The sequence below is a fragment of the Lepisosteus oculatus genome, chromosome 25, assembly GCF_040954835.1.
Source record: "Lepisosteus oculatus isolate fLepOcu1 chromosome 25, fLepOcu1.hap2, whole genome shotgun sequence".
Lineage (NCBI taxonomy): Eukaryota > Metazoa > Chordata > Actinopteri > Semionotiformes > Lepisosteidae > Lepisosteus > Lepisosteus oculatus.
In genome coordinates this window covers 11,125,720-11,144,140 of record NC_090720.1, presented here as the reverse complement: position 1 = coordinate 11,144,140, position 18,421 = coordinate 11,125,720, and the positions used below count along the sequence as shown (strand labels likewise).

Sequence of the window (18,421 nt, the reverse complement as noted above, 5' to 3'; positions counted from 1 at the left end):
CTTGGCTGTGCGTTCCTCTGGATGTGTAAATTAATAGATGCCATGCTCACTGGCTGTCTGGGTCTGTGTGAGGGCAGGCACATGGCTGACAGTCTTCTGGGGTACCCGCTGTGGGGTCGCCGTAGAAACCAGGGGCACACTGCTCACACAGCTCGCCGACTGTGTTGTGTAGACAGTTCTGAAGAGAGAGGGAAAAACACATTGAGAATACAGCAGTATGGCCAGAAGCCGGAGTGTGGAGCAGTGGTGAAGACTCTGGACTTAAAACGAGGAGTTTAGAAGTTCACGACCCTTCAGCAAGTTACTTCACTCAGATTACACTGGTAAAATAAAATACCCTGCTGTATTAATGGCTGCAAAGTTCAGTCACCTCTGATTAAGAGTGCCTGCCAAATGTATATAATAATAATGTATTGTACTACAAACAACAAAGCATTACCCCCTGCTTAATCAAGGATTTTAGTTAAAATGGGCAAAAACCTATAAGAACAATATTAATTTTGCAGTAGTACACAATAGCAAAAAAAATAGGGGAGACAATGAGAGGTCATTCTGTCTATAGAAGTATGAAGGTTTGTGAGAATGTCATTCCTGCTGATTTTCATCTCCTAAGTAAAATGAAGCACAAAAGAAAAGGGTATTGCAGCTGACAGGGACTTTCTGGAGAAAAACCACAAAGAAATATGTGTCCCTCTGTGCCACCCAGCTCTGACTCACTGCGGGCTACTAAGAGACTTGCAGGAGATACTGTGCCAGTTGGAGAGGTGAGCTGTCCTCTCTTGTTGCTGTCACAGCACGTCTGCAGGTGCCTGGGATGTCACAGGCAGTCTAGACCCAACTCTGCACCCAGTGAGTCACAGTCACAGCTGGCTAATGACATGACTGAGTTTAAAACCTGCAATTTCTGGGTCCTAGAGCACAACTTACACTTGGGCAAATGGGGGTTCTTATTGAATTGTTCTTACCCCATCCCGCTAATGGAGATTTACTGTCGAAACCTCTCATCAATTTTTGCATCTCATCCAAAGGACCAGCACCTTTTTACAGTGCCCTCATGACTATACTGGGGCATTAAGACCCACACAGATCACAAGGTGAGTGCCCCATACTGGCCTCACTAACACAATTTCCAGCATCCATCTCAGCTCTCCCAAGAGGTCTCCCATCCAGGTACTGGCCAGGCCCACACCTGCTGAGCTTCAGCGTCAATGTAATCTGACTCTCCTGACGTTCCTTCTTGATGGTTGCGGGTGCATAATGATATTCTTGCAGAGGCAAAACTTGCACCAGTTTCTTAAAGGGGGCAGGTGAAGTGGCTAAACTGAAGAGTTTTTCTTAAGTTCCTATCTACACTGGCACACGCTAACAAGAAATAAATCTAGGGGCCAGCGCGGGTCTGAGGCGGTTTTACCGTGCACACGCCAGTCTCGGGGTGGCAGGACTCCGAGTGCCCATTGCAGTCACACAGCTCACAGTGCCCCAGGTAGAGTCCTCCACCGGTACGACTGTAGCCATGAGCACAGTCCTGCAGAGAGAAACGCAGTGAGACATTCACATGGCAGTCAGAATGACCATTGCTTTGCACTGCCCATGGTGTGAAATCAGAGTTACAGGACTTGTGAAGCAGGAGCCATCGAGGTGATACTATCCTAATATGCCCACGTAACACAGATGATTGCTCTCTTCAAAACTGCAGGCATATTTTTATACCATCACCACAGTAATCTGCAGTCCATGCTCTAGAGAGAACTCTATAGGCAACTGGAAATTTCCAAGGGGCTGCAACCTGTGCACAGTGGTAATTTTCACTAAGTTCAATTCAATTTATTTGTATATAGCGCCTTTCACAACAAGGTTGCCCTTGTTGCCCTAAGTCGATAAAGTGTGCAACAGAGTTGGGTTGGAACAAATAACAGAACTCAACGACTCTCTAGTGTCACTGGTGCTTAGTAAGATTGCCCATGCTGCTGTCGCTGCTGCCCAGAACTTACCTGGCAGGACAGACCCTGGTACCCAGGCGGGCATCGACAGTGCTCCACTTCCAGCGCCTGGCGCAGGCCAGTGTACGCGGGCACCGCCACCTCCATGCTGACCCCCGAGATGCTGACAGACCTCATTTCTGTGTGGTGGGAGGCGCGGATGAGGATCTCATCCAGATCCGCCAGGACCATCATCAGGTGCTCCCGTGTGGCTGGCATCCCGTCTGGACGATGCCAGTGTTCCTAAGACAGCAGGGGGTACCTTGTTAGCCCGACTGGACTGGAGTTACTGCCCGGCGTAGAGGGGCCACGTTAAGAGAACAGACACAGGAATTAAGCAGCAGTAAATGAGGCAGAGGGTGGCACAGTGGTGCAATGGTCAGAACTGCTGGGACCCTGGATTCAGTTCCAGACCTGGGGGTTCTGTCTGTGAGGAGTTTGCATGTTCTCCCCGTGATAGTGTGGGTTTCCGCCGGCTGCTCTGATTTCCTCCCAACATCCGACAACATGCTGGGAAGTTGATTGGCTTCAGGGAAAATTGATCCTGGTGTGGGTGTGCGTGTCTGTGTCTGCCCTGTGATGGACTGGTTATAGCATGGGTGTACAAATCAGGCTGGGTGTTCTAAATAGGAAAGGTTGTGGGCTAGAAAGCTTCGTCTAGGTCTTTTACCTGCGTTAGTCCAAAAAATCTCCTCAGTCTCCTTTAATTAAATAACTTTGATAGAGTGGGATTGTGAGGATACAGCCCATGTTCTTTTTTTCCCCCACGGGCACTAGTTTGTCAGGAGCTCGAACCCCAGTAAAGATGAACCCAGGGTGCAAGAGGGAGGGGTGGGAGAGGCAGCCTACCTCCCTGAACACGACTTCGAAGCTGCGGGACTCCCTTGTGCTCTGTCCCCTTGGCCAGGGCTGCCGGGCCACCAGCGTGATATCGTTGCCCTGGTAGGAGAAGAAGCAGCAGATGAAACGCGAGAGAAATGAAATCTACAATCTGCAGCACACCAATCAGACATTCCTGCTCACAGCTGCAAGGAAAAGAAAATCCAGATGTCTGAAAGGACAATTAGACATCGACAGAGGAGGAACACAGTCGAAGATCAGGGGAAATATGTTTTGAGTCCCAAACAAGCACTTACCAAAGGAACATTGGAACTCAATACTTTTGAATGCTGGGGAATATGTTCATTAATGCAGCAATGCCTGGATATGCTTATTATTTTGAGAACAAGACCAGTACAGTATGTTTCTAGAATCTTTTCAAAACCATCACGCAGTATTTAGACTTCATTACAGACAGCCAATTCAATTGGAATATGAAGAAAAATGTACAGTATTTTATAGTCAATCTCATATAATGTGCATGAGTCCATTGTGACACTGTTCTATAAAAAATATTTAAATAACTAATTAAACAGTTTTATTTTTACATTTTACTTTTTTTACTTTTTGAAGCAAAACCAAACTAGATATAATGCCAATTAAAATAAATACAATATTAGAAACAGTTATAATAGTAAACATGAAAGTATTTAGAGGGAAAAAAGAGGAGTCTCACTTTGTAAGGCTTCTGTTCTTTATAAAGGTCAGGCTGAAACATTTAGAATTGTAAGTGACTCCTTACATATCTCACACAGACAGTGGCACGCGATTATGCTAGATATGGAATTTCTTGCTTATACAGTTTGTGCGTCTTATTTTATTGTCAGGAGCTCTATAACGCAAACTAATTTCCTGTGCAGAAAGACAGACTTTTTACAAGCGTTTGAGCAGGGGGTTGTTTCTGTTCGTGTTGCGCGCAAGCTCACAAGTACAGGTTAACTCCAGTACGTGCTGAAAAGCAGAAAAAGAAAAAAAACAACCACTTCTTTCCAACTGTTAATCCCTCATGCCAGAATAAGCTTTAAGAGCTGAAATGCTGTGCTGCTGCTTCTTTTTTCTGACTTTTCAGCGTGCTGTTTTTTTTACGTTTGCACAGCGTAGACACTCACAATGATCTGCACGTCTGCGTCTTCGACAGGAGATCCTCTTGGGCCCGCTACATAGGAGATGGTGTACTTCAGCCGTCCTCCATAGGAGCCCACCTGGACAGCAGGAGACAGGTGATCCCATTACAGTCACTGTACAAACTTGTCTACAAGTCTCCTAACTAAGCACATACAGATAAATACATATTACATTTTATCTGTAAAGTCAACTTACCTTACAGATATAGGGGCAAGTCCAGTGTCACATTTTTCCATTACAAACCTGTTTATTTCATACTGGTTAGCAATACTACTAAGGAGATGGCTACATGAACATGTTGCATAGGGAGATACTTCTCAACACTTCAGAAATACCCAGAATTCTGACTTTTTTAAATTCCATAGATTTTCAATGAACTGAGCGAGACTACTGAAATGCAATGAAGCTGATCACAGATGTTTTTGATCTAGAAATATTACACCATGGGTGATTGAAGACTACAACCACTTTAGAAGAATTATTCCTGAAAGCAAACACATTTCCTGGTAAATAACTTGAGAGGAGAGAATTTTATATTTATCCAAGACAGTGTTTACAACAATATTTTTAAGTTTTTCTTTCCATACATGCAGTTTAACTGTAAGCATTTTGTATTTAAGCACAGGACACTTCACAAGGCTGATACAGAAAAGATCATTTGATAAACACATATTTCCTTAATGAAATGGCAACAAGCCCTTCACGAAACAGTTTTTTCAAAGAACGATGGCAACAGAGTTAATTTTAGACCCCCTTGTAGGTCCTGTCTGAACTTATCAGAAAGAAATGCGTTCCCATTCAGCAAATCTTTCTTTCCTCAAGTCTGGGGAAACCTTCTGGAGGAACCTTTGAGTGAGCAGAACCAAAAACAACACTGTTTTCTGCATTAAGAAAATAAAGGTAATGCTTTAAGTACTTAAAGTTAAGCTGAGGTAGAATGAGTCTATTTTAATTACGGTCGGGAGCCCTCAGGTAGTGAGTTACAACCAGGGCTTTGCAAATATGAGAGAATATGCTTTGCAATGCTCAAAGTGTTAAATTAGAGATAGAAACAGGGTTTTTGTAGCAGGAGTCCAGCTAGCGTTTGCCCATCAATGTGATACTATCTTTCCATGTAACACAGATGATTATACTCTTCAAAACTACAGACATATTTAATGACCATCACCACAGTAATTTGCTGTCAAGAGAACTCTGTAGGTAACTATTGAAGTCCAGCTATTTCACTGGAGCACCAACCCCTGTGAATACAGGCTAGATGGGAATATACAGTACATGAGATGACATCATCGTTTGATTTCACTTTTGCGTTATACACAGGCTTGGCCTCTTTTTACCTTATCCCCCTTGAACTGCTGTGGCAGCTGCCAGTAGTACAGGCCCTCAGGAAGCAGGCTGAAGCCTTTGTAGACCAGAGCGTACTGGGACAGAGGAAGACCGAGAGCAGTGAGAGAAAAGTGGGAGAGAGAAAAGACAGGAAAGGAAAGCAAAGCAGACGGTGGGACCAGTCACAAAAACAGGGTTTCACACAAACTGGTAAAGCACAGACCACTAGCACAGTTTCCACTCTTGCAGCAGATGCCTGTAACACAACAAAATGAATACAGACTCCACAGTGGCTGGCTGATGTACAGTATCTGTTATGGACTACAATTCAACAGGCTAGAAAAACTGCCAGGGTCCTGTTTAAACAGATCTTGAAACTGGATGTCTATAAACGTACAACTCTAACTTAGCCTCATATTTTTTTTAAAAACTGGCTCATGCTAAGATGAAATTACATTTTACAATTACAATCGCAAGCTTCTATACCACTGATATTTAATTACCCCTGATCTTCATCTTTTTTTTTTGCATTTACTCTGAAACTTTGAGGGCTGTTGCGGGCAGGGACTTTGAGTAGTTCCCAATATAATTGGTTTCAAGGACAGAGAGATAATCAAAAGTCTATACTACACAGCACATTCGGAATACTTTGTTTCTTACTATTTATTACTTTAAACAATATTTGATGTTGATACTGGTGTTGTTGGCAAGCAGGTTCTATAATGATGATACATGTCATAGAATCTAAGCAGACATACTGTCTTTCACACACATACTATAGCCTTCATTTCATCCCAAACACTAAGAATCACACACAGATTCACTTTGCTTTATGAATATGCTTTGCTGAGGAAAATGACCACACTTGATACTGTAGAAGGTTCTGAATTTTAGAAAACCCAACCCATTATATGCTGGTATGCAATTCCCATGTCCTACTGTTAGTCCAGAGAAGCTCAAAATTAAAAGGTGATTTTTATGAGAGAGAGAAAGGGAGCTTCTGATTCTTTCCTGAAAGAATATTTGATTCTAATTGTCAACTCCAATTTTTAGATCACCTCAGCTCACCAGTACTTTTATAACAGTAGATACTTTATTGTCCACTGCTGTGGAAATTTGTCTTTGGCTTCTCCCACAGAAGTACAAAGCACACAAGCAAAACATAAGAGTCACATAAAATGTAATGGCAAGTAATGGCAAGGAGAAATCAAGTTACTCCTTCCTGGAGGTACTTGAAGAAAGTCCCACTTGGCCAGCTGAAAGGCCTCATCCAGTGCCAGCACCTTTAACAGTAGAGTGTAACTTCATATCTTTATCATATTAGTGGCATTCACATGCACAAACAGGAAGAGGTTAGTCAGGGGGGAAATTTACCACCGGTAGCGGGGGCAGTACCTTTTCAGATCCACCTGGCCTGGGGCCGCGCGGAGGGAGCAAGTTTGTACCCCTCTGAGCCTGAAGGACAGACTGGCCGTGTCCCCCCCCAAAACAGAAGAGGATTAAAAAAAGGAAAAAGTACCGCAGAGCTAATCAGATTTCACTCAGCCTCTCGGCAGTCAACGTTGTAATTTGAGGTACAAAGCATATTGTAAGCCTCTTGAAAATGAGTCTAAGAGGCTTGAAAATGGAAATATTCAGAGCTGTGCGACTAGAAAGTTATACAGAGAAACAGCTGACATGGCTTGGCGTCTCTCAAGCGTGATCTCAGGCTCCTGTTCACAAGTGCATTGCAAGAAAATTGTCTGAAACTGCAGTCCCCTAGTAGCAGTAGTAGCAGCAGTCTCTTTCCCTAGTCTGGTCATTCTGCCCTGGTTCCAGAGTAACCACTTAACTGCCAGTTATTTTTCCAGCTGAGTACTGAGTAACTGATTGGTTTTAGGCAGTGGTTCTCAACCGGGGGTATGCATACCCCTGGGGGTACCTAGAGATGTACCAGGGGTACCCTGGGTGTCGCATCCAAAATGGCGGATTTTTATGTGCTTAGTTTTTAGTAATTTATCAGCTAATTCTGTAATCATATATGCAGATTTTCCTATTTCTATTGTTATGAGGAGAAAGGGGGGCAAGTGCGATTGCAGAGGGTGTCCTCTGTCCGCTGACATCTGCACGCAGCCACATCAAGGAAGGTGGCGGATTCCCAGAAACGCTTTGTGCTGTGATTTTGTACTGGAGCGATGTGGTTTTTTTCTGGGTAACTATTTTGTATTTTTATTTCACACCGTCCAATCATGGAAAAATATTTAGTAAGAGGAACAAAGAGAAAGTTAATTCTATAGAGAGTGATTACAGAATCGGGGGTGTGTCGTGGCTCTGTGGCTCAGGATCTGCGCCTGTGGCTGGAAGGTTGACGGTTCGTATCCCGGGGCCGGCAGAGGAATCCTACTCCGGTGGGCCCCTGAGCAAGGCCCTTAACCCCAACTGCTCCAGGGGTGCTGTATAAATGGCTGACCCTGCGCTCTGACGCCCAGCTTCTTTCCCTGTCTGTGTGTCTCATGGAGAGCAAGATGGGGTATGCGAAAAGACAAATTCCTAATACAAGAGATTGTATAGGGGCAATAAAGTGATCTTATCTTATTATATTTTTATTCAACTATAATACAACACATACATACATGCAGAAAAATGAGAAAAACAAACACTCCTTTCTTAGCGTTCTAGGCCTACGATAATCTTAGGGGGTACCCGAGGAGCCTGGCCGACCCTCCAGGGGTGGAGAACCACTGGTTTAAGGTTTTGGTTACCCAAATGAAATGAAAGGCTCTAAGGTGCACTAGCAGCAGTGCAGTGGGGGACCGAGCTCTGTAAGGGCGTTTGCAAGCACTCGTACTGTACCTGGGAGCTGGGAGGCTGAGGGGAGCGGCCAGGGGATGCAGAGAGAGAGGAGGAGGGCCGGGGGACCCGAGCGGAGGAGGAGACAGGAGAGCCAGCGGGCGGTGGGGGAGGGGGGGCGGGTGCCGGAGCCCGGAAGGCCGGGGGGCCCGGCGGACCCGGAGGGCTGGAGAAAGAGCGAGAAGCAGGAGGCCCGCGGGCGACTATGCTCCCAGGCGGAGCGAGAGGTCCGGGGCTGTTGGAGAAGTTGGAGATGAGGGCCCAGATTTCGTCATCAAGCCTCTTCAGCTCCTCGGCTGGGGTGGTGGACTGGAGGACAGGCGAAGGAGAGTGTGTGACCACAAGCAGGGAAAGAACCCCAGAAGGAGGTTCAACATGCAGCTCCACTGGGGGTGACAGGAGACGGAGGAGACATGCAGGGTGACAGCCAAGCCACTGCTGTTTTCTTCACAGTCATGCTGAGTCTCAAAGAAATACTGAGTGAACATGCAATTCTGTGTACTGCACTGGGATAACAGAGACCTTCAGGGCCTTTCTTCATCCCTGCCTAGGACATCCGCATGCTTCTATTAAGATAAAAAAAGTTCAGTATTGCTGGACTGAACATTAAGATCTTCCTGATCCAGAGACAGAACACCTGAACCAAGAGGCCTTTCCATCCGTGGTCCACAGAATCCCAGTAACCTCTGTTCATTGCATTAAGGCAATTCCATTAAGTAACAGTACAGTGAGAAGAAAAGGGATGTGGATTCTACCTGACCTGCATAACCCTGTGATAGGCTAGTACCCTATATAGAGGGAATTTACATCCAACAGGACACTCTGATCTGATGAGCTACTCGGCCCAAGGAAGAACTTTCACCTATTTATATTATGCATGTAATCAAACCCAGAAAATAGTAGTATATGAATGTCAAGGGCTAAAGTTATAAATCCCGTCTTAAACTGTCTACGCTAATTCTCATACTCTTAGGAAACTCAGTCAATTGTGCCCCACATAAGCAGGAAATACAATTTGTAAATTAAACATCTACAGTATGTATATTGGCTCACAAAAAGGGAGATTCTTTCTCTCACATTACGTCTCTTCAATCACATTGCTTTACTCTTTTGGAAGTGCAAAAGGTTTACTCTTGATCTTACTGTCATTATGTGCTTTTAGCTTTACACTACTGCATTCCATAGGACTTTTGATGGGATATTGCTGTTTCTTTTTGTATCAGGAGTCTCTCAGAGCTGCGGTAGAGTGGTCAGAGCTGATTATGTAGAGTGGCACATCTACTGGTATTCCCAGACATATTGGTAGATGCTGTGTTGTTTACATGATCCTTCATTGAGAGTGAGAAATATAGTACTTTGTAAAACAATCACTTACTAGTTCAGACCCCAAAAATGTAATGCTAACTATGATATAAAACTATCAGGCACTGATCAGGGAATCACATTTCAGTTTTAATTTGCATGCTTTGGTTACAGCTTCATGCAATGTCACACTTGTCTACTATGTTCAGATTAGAAGGCTGCTTCTCTGGTATCTCATGCCAGCTGATGCCTGCTGGTCAATAAAGCCTCCAGCACCCCTAATACCTTGCTGGCTCTCTTTGACCTGGTATGGCTCGTCCCCATGGAGTCCATTAATCCCCAAATGGATGCATCCTTCCTCAGCTGCTCCTCGGTCAAGCTGGAGTCTTTCTAGTTACACAGATAGAGCAAATCTTCCCGTAAAACCTCCCCTCACGAGGAATTTCGTTTTGGTTTAAAGAAGCAATTTGTGTGCACATGGCACTTGCTGGGCGCAGGTATGGATCAGTGTGGAGTACTGATCAATAACAAAAACACATGCAGAGTGAAGAAAGGATCAATAGTCCGAGATTAAATCAAAGCAGTCACAAAACTCAGAGGAACTGGTGTCTATTGACAAGGCATACAGAATATAAACATACTTAGATGCAACCAAGCCTGTCTTGAATTTATATTCATGCCCCAAGCATGCTGGGATGTTTTTTGTTTAATTTAACAAAGAGCCACGTGTGGAAGCCCTTACTTTCAATATACTTGGTCTCCTTCATTTACTCAGCTGTTTCCATTTTCTTGTCCACCACCTATTGGTCATTAACAAAGTCAACCTGATGGACTTTTTCGGAATCAACAGCAAAACCAAACCAGAGGACAGAAGAAACTACATAGAAGAGCTTTTAAAACTGGAACAGGAGGTACTTATATGAAACATAGGCTTGCAGTAGTGTGAAACATGCTACCCAGAGGCATGATGTTCAAGCCAATACTTTGTCTTCTTCCATTAAACTCTGGATGAGATAATTAGATCCACTTGCTAATAACAACCAAATGGGCTAGATGCACAAATGCTCTCTTCATCTTATATTTGTTCTTATGCAACTGCAACTTTTAGAGTATTTCCATGTGTGAGCATCACATTCCTTTGTATTTCAGTGCACATGGTGTTTTCAGTTATTACCATTCTAACTCAACTTTGACCTTCTCTGTGAATTTTAAAGAAGAGAAATGTTAATAAAGACTACGGTTTTAGTTAATCTGCCTGATGTAAGGTGTTATTTATTAAGCAAATTGCTTAGCTCTTAGAGGTATAAAATCGGATTTTAATTTAAGTACAAGAAATGCCACCACCTGTTTCTTTTAGCATCTGACACTTGATTCATAATGTAGCCGCGCTTGCTTACCAACATCATGACTGCATTGTAGGGAATTAATCTATTGCATTTGAAATACAAATGCAGGGTTAGTAGTATGTTAGTAGACATAAAGAACGGCCTGCAAATGAATAAAAATGTGATGATAAACCCGGCACTGGAGCAGGACAAAAGACACTACAGTACATTGACTGACTATGAAAAAGACCAATCTCTAGCGTTTGTTTGGTATCACCACCTAGGTGGTCTCTGTGGTTTCAAAAACCATCGCAGGGCTGACATGGAAATCTCCTGAGGGTATTCCTTGGCAAGGGTCCCTGGCACATGCCACTGCCAACAGCTAGAAAAGGAGGTGGATCACCACTGCATGGCACGTTTGGAATTCACTGATGGCAGGTGTGCCCAGGTCCTTGTGAGTACAGTCTGATTCACTTAACAGCGCACGCATTTCTACTTTGAAACTTTCTTGTTAATGATATCACAGGCTATTGTCTTTTACTCAAATCTGAAGTACTGCTCATTCATTCAATCTTCTTATCTCACATCGGCCAGTGAACCAAGAGGAGTGAAATATCATTCTTATTCTTTCTAGACCCACCACAGTTGCGACCAAAATGGAGAGCACATTTTTTGTAGGTGCAGAAAATGTTCACTAAACACTATTCTGACGTACTGTAGGTGAATAAGTTTCAAGCAAATGCACATTATGAACAATACAGAACTGCAATGGAAAGGACCTTTTCTCCATATCAAGTTTCACAACCCGTAAACCCATAAACCGAAAGGTTAAATAAGTTAACATGAAGAATGCGTTTTTCAAAGGATTTGTTCCTCTTACAAGCAGTTTCCCAGACCCTGATAATTACGAATATAGGCTTACTTTAATTTGGGAAAGCAAATTTAAGAGTTAGGCCAAAAACCATCCTGAACAAATGCCTAAACTCCGGTTTACAAGCTATTATCTGCACTATAAGCATTCTTAGATTTGTCCTGCAGAATGGTGTCCCTTTTCATTGAAAAAAGGTTGAATCATGCAGTAACATGTCGGCATGTTATATAACACTGGTAGTGTATTTCATTCCAGAAAGGAATCAGAAAAAAATGGGAAGGGACAAATCTTTCACAGTAGTAACTTTAGAGTTACTAAACACATATAGATGTTTTTATTTGTAAATTAGGAGCTTGTTCTTCAAGGTGACAAAAGAAACACAAGATCTATAAGGATCAGGATCTGTACGTTCACCACCATTTCATAATTTTTTCTTTATATGAACTGTATATGCTGCTGTGGAATGTACTAATTTTTCTAACAGGCAAAATGCTCCAGAAATCTACTGATTTCCCGTGACAACACTCACTTGATTTGGAGATCTCCCCTCTTGATGATGAATTCATCCACCTTATGAATTCTCAGACTTCCTACTCAGCTCTGTATGGCCAGGATAGGAAGTATCTTAGACAAACCTTAGAAGCCAAACTGTATTCTGATTTGGTGCACTTCATCAATAGACGTTATCTTATAACATCAAATCTGTTGTGGCACTACTAGATATAAATATACACGCCTTAAACTCATATAAATTAAGCCACCCATAATAACACAGAGGTTCATAATTGAAATTACATGTAACAATTTTTCTGTTAGAACACATGCAGTTCAACCCATGCAACAGCAAACATCCAAATAACTTTCCAACTTTCTTCGACTGAGCTACAGTATGTTCCACATGATGGCATTTTTGGCATGGTAGAACAAGCAGCACTCAACGAGCTTTACCTTGTGAGCTCGCCTCATACGAGCAAAGAAAGCCTCCTTCTGAGGAAATAGACACAAATGACAGTCAAGTGGTGCTCGGTAACAATGAAACAATTTTTCACAAAAATCCTGCCTCAGGTTTGCATTGTGATCCCATCAATCAATGCCCTTTCAGTGGAATATGATGCACGATAGAGCCCATACTGTATGTCAGCATCTTCAGGAAGGCATAAACCCCCAAAATGCATCAATACAGTGGATTCCACTTTGGGAATCTTCCGCATTTAGAGTTTATTCAGACCCCGGTTTCATCTAACTGAATACAGCCAAATGTCAAAGCTTTCTTAAAGTTGTTTGACTGAAGGTGATGACTGAAAGCAAAATGCTTTTCAAACCTTAAACCTGCCACATACAGTACTGTGTAGACAGCAGTGAACCCTTTTTTATGAGAGGAGTGTCTGGGTCCTCAGATTAGCAAACAGCCAGGAAGCAATAGTATCAGGACGGAGATGAAACAGCTTAGAAGCTTTGTTTTAAAGGAAAAGGACTTTTAAGGAAAAGCCACTAAAGCATATGTAAGAAACAGGAAAACACATAAGACTCCAACTGCAAGTATCGGATTTTCTACCATATCTGGACGTCTTTAATGTAATAAAACCCCGAACTGCTGTTGAAATTGGTCTCAGATGAGCAATAAAGCCAACCATAGGCCCTCCCAATGGGAGATGGACCCCAGCTACTACCTTGGAGAGTTAAGGGGTTTCCTCGAGTGGAGAAGCTACACTTCCCCTTACCTTGTCTCCCTGGTACACCTCCGGGAGCTGCCAATAGGAGGCCTCCTGGCTCAGGCTTCCGAAGTTGCTGTAGGACAGCTGTGTGCCGTCTGTGGCCACCTCGACCGTGAAGCCAGTGGTGATTCGTGTGCTCCGCTGCCGGTTCACCAGGGCAAAGTTCTGGAAATTGCCGGGAGCAAATGTGGTGGACACCTAGAAAAGAGCACAACGCATTCGACCATTCAACGCAGAATTGTGGCTCGTGTTATATATTTACTCAAAGCACATGGATATGCAACGATGATGTCCACGTCCATTTCAACGGTCACAATGGTAGCCATGTTGCACACTGCTGTGCAAAAATCTCAGCTTTTAGACATAGTCAGGAGTTACAACATATTGCTATCATGAGCAGACATCAATAATTTACTCAGCAATCATCAATAATTTGCTCAAAACCTTCGCTAATGTTTTCTCCAGTTTTAAAAACCTTACGCCTAAATTCTTCCAAATCTTCAAAAATACGGTCACAACAGCATCAAAAGTGTACCTATATGAGCAACCAAAGTGAAGTGTTGTAGCAGCTAATCCATCACCTTTCAAATTGACTCATGATCAGAAGATCCTTATCATTAATATAATTTGCTCCTTTCTATATACTGTAAGTATGCATAAAGCTAAAGAGTAACTATTTTACACTACAAACTACAGAGGTGTCAGGATTAACTGACAGCTTGAAAGTCTAGGGAGTTTTTCCTTGCCACTGTTGCCTTAGGCTTGATCACTGGGGCTTCAGGCCCGGGAAATTGTAAAGCTGCTTTGTGACCATGTCCATTGTAAAGTGCTACACAAACAAAACTGAATTGAATTGAATTGTCAGAGGGGATTTGTGGTCTCACAGACGGGGCACAGGGCACTGGGCTGGCACACTCACCACGTCTCTGTAGTAAGAGGAGCTGGTGCACTGCTGGGTGACACCCATGCAGAAGCAGGACAGACATCCGTCCTTCTGGTCAGCACTCAGGTGGAAGTGGCCCTGCTTGCAGGACCCACAGGTCGGGCCCTCTGTGTGCATCTGCAAGAGACAACATGCAAATGTATGACTGACGTCCCAAACCCTGGTCTGATAAGCCCTGAGCTGGGAATGTGTACTTACTGCTAGACTGGAATGGGAATGAATGTGAATTACAGGATTTAATAAATTAAATTTAATATATCACTACATCTTAAATTGTGTAATCATCTTCTTCCTTCACAGCAAACTGAAGTCAACGGCTCTTTTAGGCTCTTTGCTAAGCTTTTTTTTCGGATACACTACATATTTGTGACGTCATTCAGATGTTATTCTCATCTGAAATGTCATCTCTTTTTTGTTACAGGTGTGATTTTAGTGCAGCAGCCTTATAATACATAATATCGGCCGTATGAAATAAATGAATGTTGATATGCATTGATAATAATGTATTATGCATTACTATAATTATATAATGATATAAGTATACATTACTGCTATAAGGTCCCTTGATAATTCCTATACTCAGAATTGCTGCTTTAAAGTTTAAATTCCACGTCGCTAAATTCCAAGTTAAAGTAAAGTATAGACTTGGCTTTCTTTATGACTAGATATTCTGCTTTACCTCTTTTGGGAAGTACATTCAGAAGTCTGTACTTCCTGTGCTGGATGTGAGAGCCTACAAAGCAGCCTCTGAAACAGTTCCTGGGAAGCCTGATGTTTCTTTATCTTTCTGCTGTGAGATGTGTTACATGTGCTCCTGTTTGCTTTCATCTCTGGGATCTCAACACTCTTGATTGATTTGCCTTTGTACCAGTTGACTAACTCACTGACTCAGATCTAGAGGACTCTGATTGCGAAACCTCCTTCACTGTCTAACTTTCTCTATACACTGATCATGTCTAGCTATTAACCTGGATCTCCCTGTAGTATATACAGTTTCTGGACTCAGTTCTTGTGCAATGAATTACAGAGGAAATGGAGACTATCTAGCTTTGAGGGTCTTGTAAATTTCAGGGCCAAATTGCTAGTGACTGATTCTCACCACTTTTAACACTGTCCCCTGATCTTGATCTTTTCTGTCCATTGTTGTGTTCTGTTTCACCACGCAGCAGTGGAGTAACGTCACAAAGAAGAGGTTTCCATCTGACTTATGTGCCAGCCATCTGCCACCCCAATTTCATTGCGATCCCACAAAAACATAACACAACCCTGCCAGGACTCAAAGAGCTCAGCTACCTTGCACTTGCACTTTCCACTAGAGTCGCACCCCACGCTTCCACTCGAGTCACAGCTGCAGCTGCCTGGGGAGAAGAAAGGAGAGCTGAATCCAGCACAACAGGACAAACACCCCTTTTCGGGAGAGAGCCAAAGTGAATGAACCGTAGACCACACGAGCAGAGAGCTGCAGAGCTAACAGATGATCTTCCTGATCGGCAGTCACATCCGCTGTCCCAGCACTTTGACAACGCATTACGATCTCGACTACTAGACCAGCTCTTCCATCAAACCCACAGTGTGCAGATGCTCACACTCTGCCAAGAACATCTCCGATATCCAGGAACAGGTTCAGCTGTTGTTCCAAGTACAACAGCACCCACGCATGCTGAGGAGAGAACACTTGAGATGCATATACAATATTTACACTGTAGCTAATATGGAGGAAGAAAAGGATATTTACATTTTTGGGCAAGAGAAAATAATTGATGACACATTCTATACTGTATGTAGAGAAATGCATTCTAAAAGCATTTCTTTCATGTGAAACCCTAACGGTTCGACATCTACATGATCATGAACTAACTCAGCCACAGCAGTGGGTTAAATGTTAGCAAAACTGATCTGCAGACAGTTCATTGTCGGAATTAAAAATAATCATCGAAGAAAATACAGAGGAAGGAAAGGACTTACCATTATAGCAACGCTGCCCAAGCTGTGGATTTCCAATAAAACCAGATGCACACCTATTACAAAAAGAAAGAAATCATGACTCTGAAGCCAAAAGTAAGCATTCTTGCTCCTAAATGACTTATTTTAAATTTCAACAAGATCAGGAATGACCAGCATACAGGCCCTTGCGCCCCTGCAATAACACATGTCAATGTGGATGCTGTGAATTGTTAGTTGCAACCTAGTAACAAACATTTCCTTCAGTTGTATGTGGTAAGCAGAAATTTGTTGAAAGCTGAAAAGGCAAAACAATCTATTTTCGGGATACACCCTACAATTTTCAAAGGTTGGGTTACAGTGGCTCCAAATACAATTGTTCATTAGGTACCAATATGCCAAAGCAATTATTAGAATTCTCACTGAGGGGTCTCCAATATTTCTTCTGCTTAGGACGCAGTTCTGTGATGTACAGTAGTGTTTGCAGGTTCAAAACCTAGCAATGTCACCAGCTGGAGGCCACCTAATCTCTGTTATCAGAACGCTTTGCACCTTCCGCTCAAAAATCACAGCTTAAAAAAAGCAGGACAGTCAACAGTCACTTCCACCAACATGAGTGTTATAAGCAATATAGGTTTTTACATGTTGAACAAAACAATACACCAAAAGAAAATGGACAATGCAGAGTAGGCCTCCAGTTCTTATCCCCACATTCCTGCGCTCTGACCTTCATGCTCCAGGCATGCAAGTTACTTGATTGTAAAACAATGAAACATGGCATTGAAGATGACATTTAAAGAGTGCATTTACACTAGACTGCTTTCAATGGTCTAGGAAATACATCAGACTTTAACCCGTCTAAATTCCAGAAAGGCAACTTGCCTTGGAGCAGTGCTGAAGAAACAAGTTTAACCCAACATTCATAAGCATACACACAAAGACATACATATTTAGGCAAGAGGAATATCTAAATACCAAAACCTAAGCTCGTGTTTTTATTTTCGTTTTAAGGATTCACTGATAAAGGCCTACGGTAAGACCCAGGGAGTTGGGGCATACATCTCTTAGAAAGATCTCCATACACACCTCAGAAGAAGGAGCAACAAAGAGAACTTATGAACTTTGCAAATACCAAAATCTGTGTCTACTGCCTTTGTCAAACAGTCTCGTCTGTAAAGAAGTCTGGAAAAGACAATTAGTTTGTTGTCTTTATCAGCTGTAATCCTTTGAAAATTAAGCAGCAAATCATAAATACTTTAAGGACGTGTACAGTAGAGGCAGGAGGATTCAGTTTTTAAAAAGCAGCCTTTGTGCGCAAAAGTGAAGGTAATGTTTCGAGGATAATCCAAGGTAATGTTTATTCAGCCTGAAAATGTTTCAGTTATGGGACTTTCTACATACTGGACCTCAGAGAAACTTTTCCTCCAAACACTGTAGTAAGGAAGCTATTAATTTCACACAAAACCCAACTGACGGTCAGCACAACTTTGAAAGCGAAACCCCCGCAGCATGTTTATGACATGAAAAAGAGAAAGCCACAACAACAAGTGACTGTTTTGAAGCAAGAGCGTCACCTTTTCCCAAAGCTTTGCCAAGCAGACACGAGGACATGTACCTACTATCACCAGTACAGCTTTCAGGACGTCTTACCTGGCTCAGAGGAAGCTCTTCTGCTAGTTAGGGTGATGGTCCAAGGTACTGTACTAATAAGATGGGACTTCAAAACCTGTTATCACTTTTATGTTTTTTTTAACCACAAAAGGATCTTAAAGATGCATTATTGGTTAATAGAATGTTCTGTTTGTGCACATAAGTCTGTTTGGGCATGTACCATATCTTCCCAAAGGATCGAATCCCAGCTCTGTGTTTAAGGAGGAAATAAGACACGACACAATGCTAGAAAAGCAAATATATAGACTTACTCCTGGGATATGAAACAAACAGGCTCTTAAATGATTGTCTTTTTGGAAATGCGAAAAATGCAAAATATTTTTCCTGTAGCCAAACTAATATTTATATGGGGTGCCACAGTCTTGTCAAGATGTACAGTGCAAGAAATATTTAGGTTCCATATGAACCTGCAAACATCTGTTTGTAAATGTGGGAAAATGTGGCATATAGTTTGGGGCCATTTTAAAATATGCAAATAGTTCAAGAGCCTGCTAGCCTATATTATACACTATATT

At 42.6% G+C, this 18,421-nt stretch overlaps 1 protein-coding gene across 13 annotated transcripts in view; it reads right to left on the bottom strand.

The window, feature by feature from the left end:
* The window catches only part of hspg2 (heparan sulfate proteoglycan 2), a 222,900-nt gene that overhangs the window by 71,735 nt on the left and 132,744 nt on the right, over positions 1–18,421 (bottom strand). For 9 of the 13 annotated variants that reach the window (XM_069183859.1, XM_069183863.1, XM_069183864.1 and 6 more), the window contains 14 exons: positions 16,260–16,312; positions 15,588–15,652; positions 14,271–14,411; positions 13,358–13,549; positions 12,585–12,623; positions 9,726–9,830; positions 8,142–8,447; positions 6,705–6,776; positions 5,321–5,404; positions 3,968–4,060; positions 2,829–2,918; positions 1,992–2,222; positions 1,412–1,525; positions 51–178 (listed from right to left, as the gene is read on the bottom strand). In XM_069183859.1, the coding sequence (XP_069039960.1) occupies positions 51–178; positions 1,412–1,525; positions 1,992–2,222; positions 2,829–2,918; positions 3,968–4,060; positions 5,321–5,404; positions 6,705–6,776; positions 8,142–8,447; positions 9,726–9,830; positions 12,585–12,623; positions 13,358–13,549; positions 14,271–14,411; positions 15,588–15,652; positions 16,260–16,312 (1,713 nt within the window). The remainder of the gene's footprint in view (positions 1–50; positions 179–1,411; positions 1,526–1,991; positions 2,223–2,828; positions 2,919–3,967; positions 4,061–5,320; positions 5,405–6,704; positions 6,777–8,141; positions 8,448–9,725; positions 9,831–12,584; positions 12,624–13,357; positions 13,550–14,270; positions 14,412–15,587; positions 15,653–16,259; positions 16,313–18,421) is intronic. The other 4 variants (XM_069183870.1, XM_069183871.1, XM_069183862.1 and 1 more) reach the window with 3 other exon arrangements.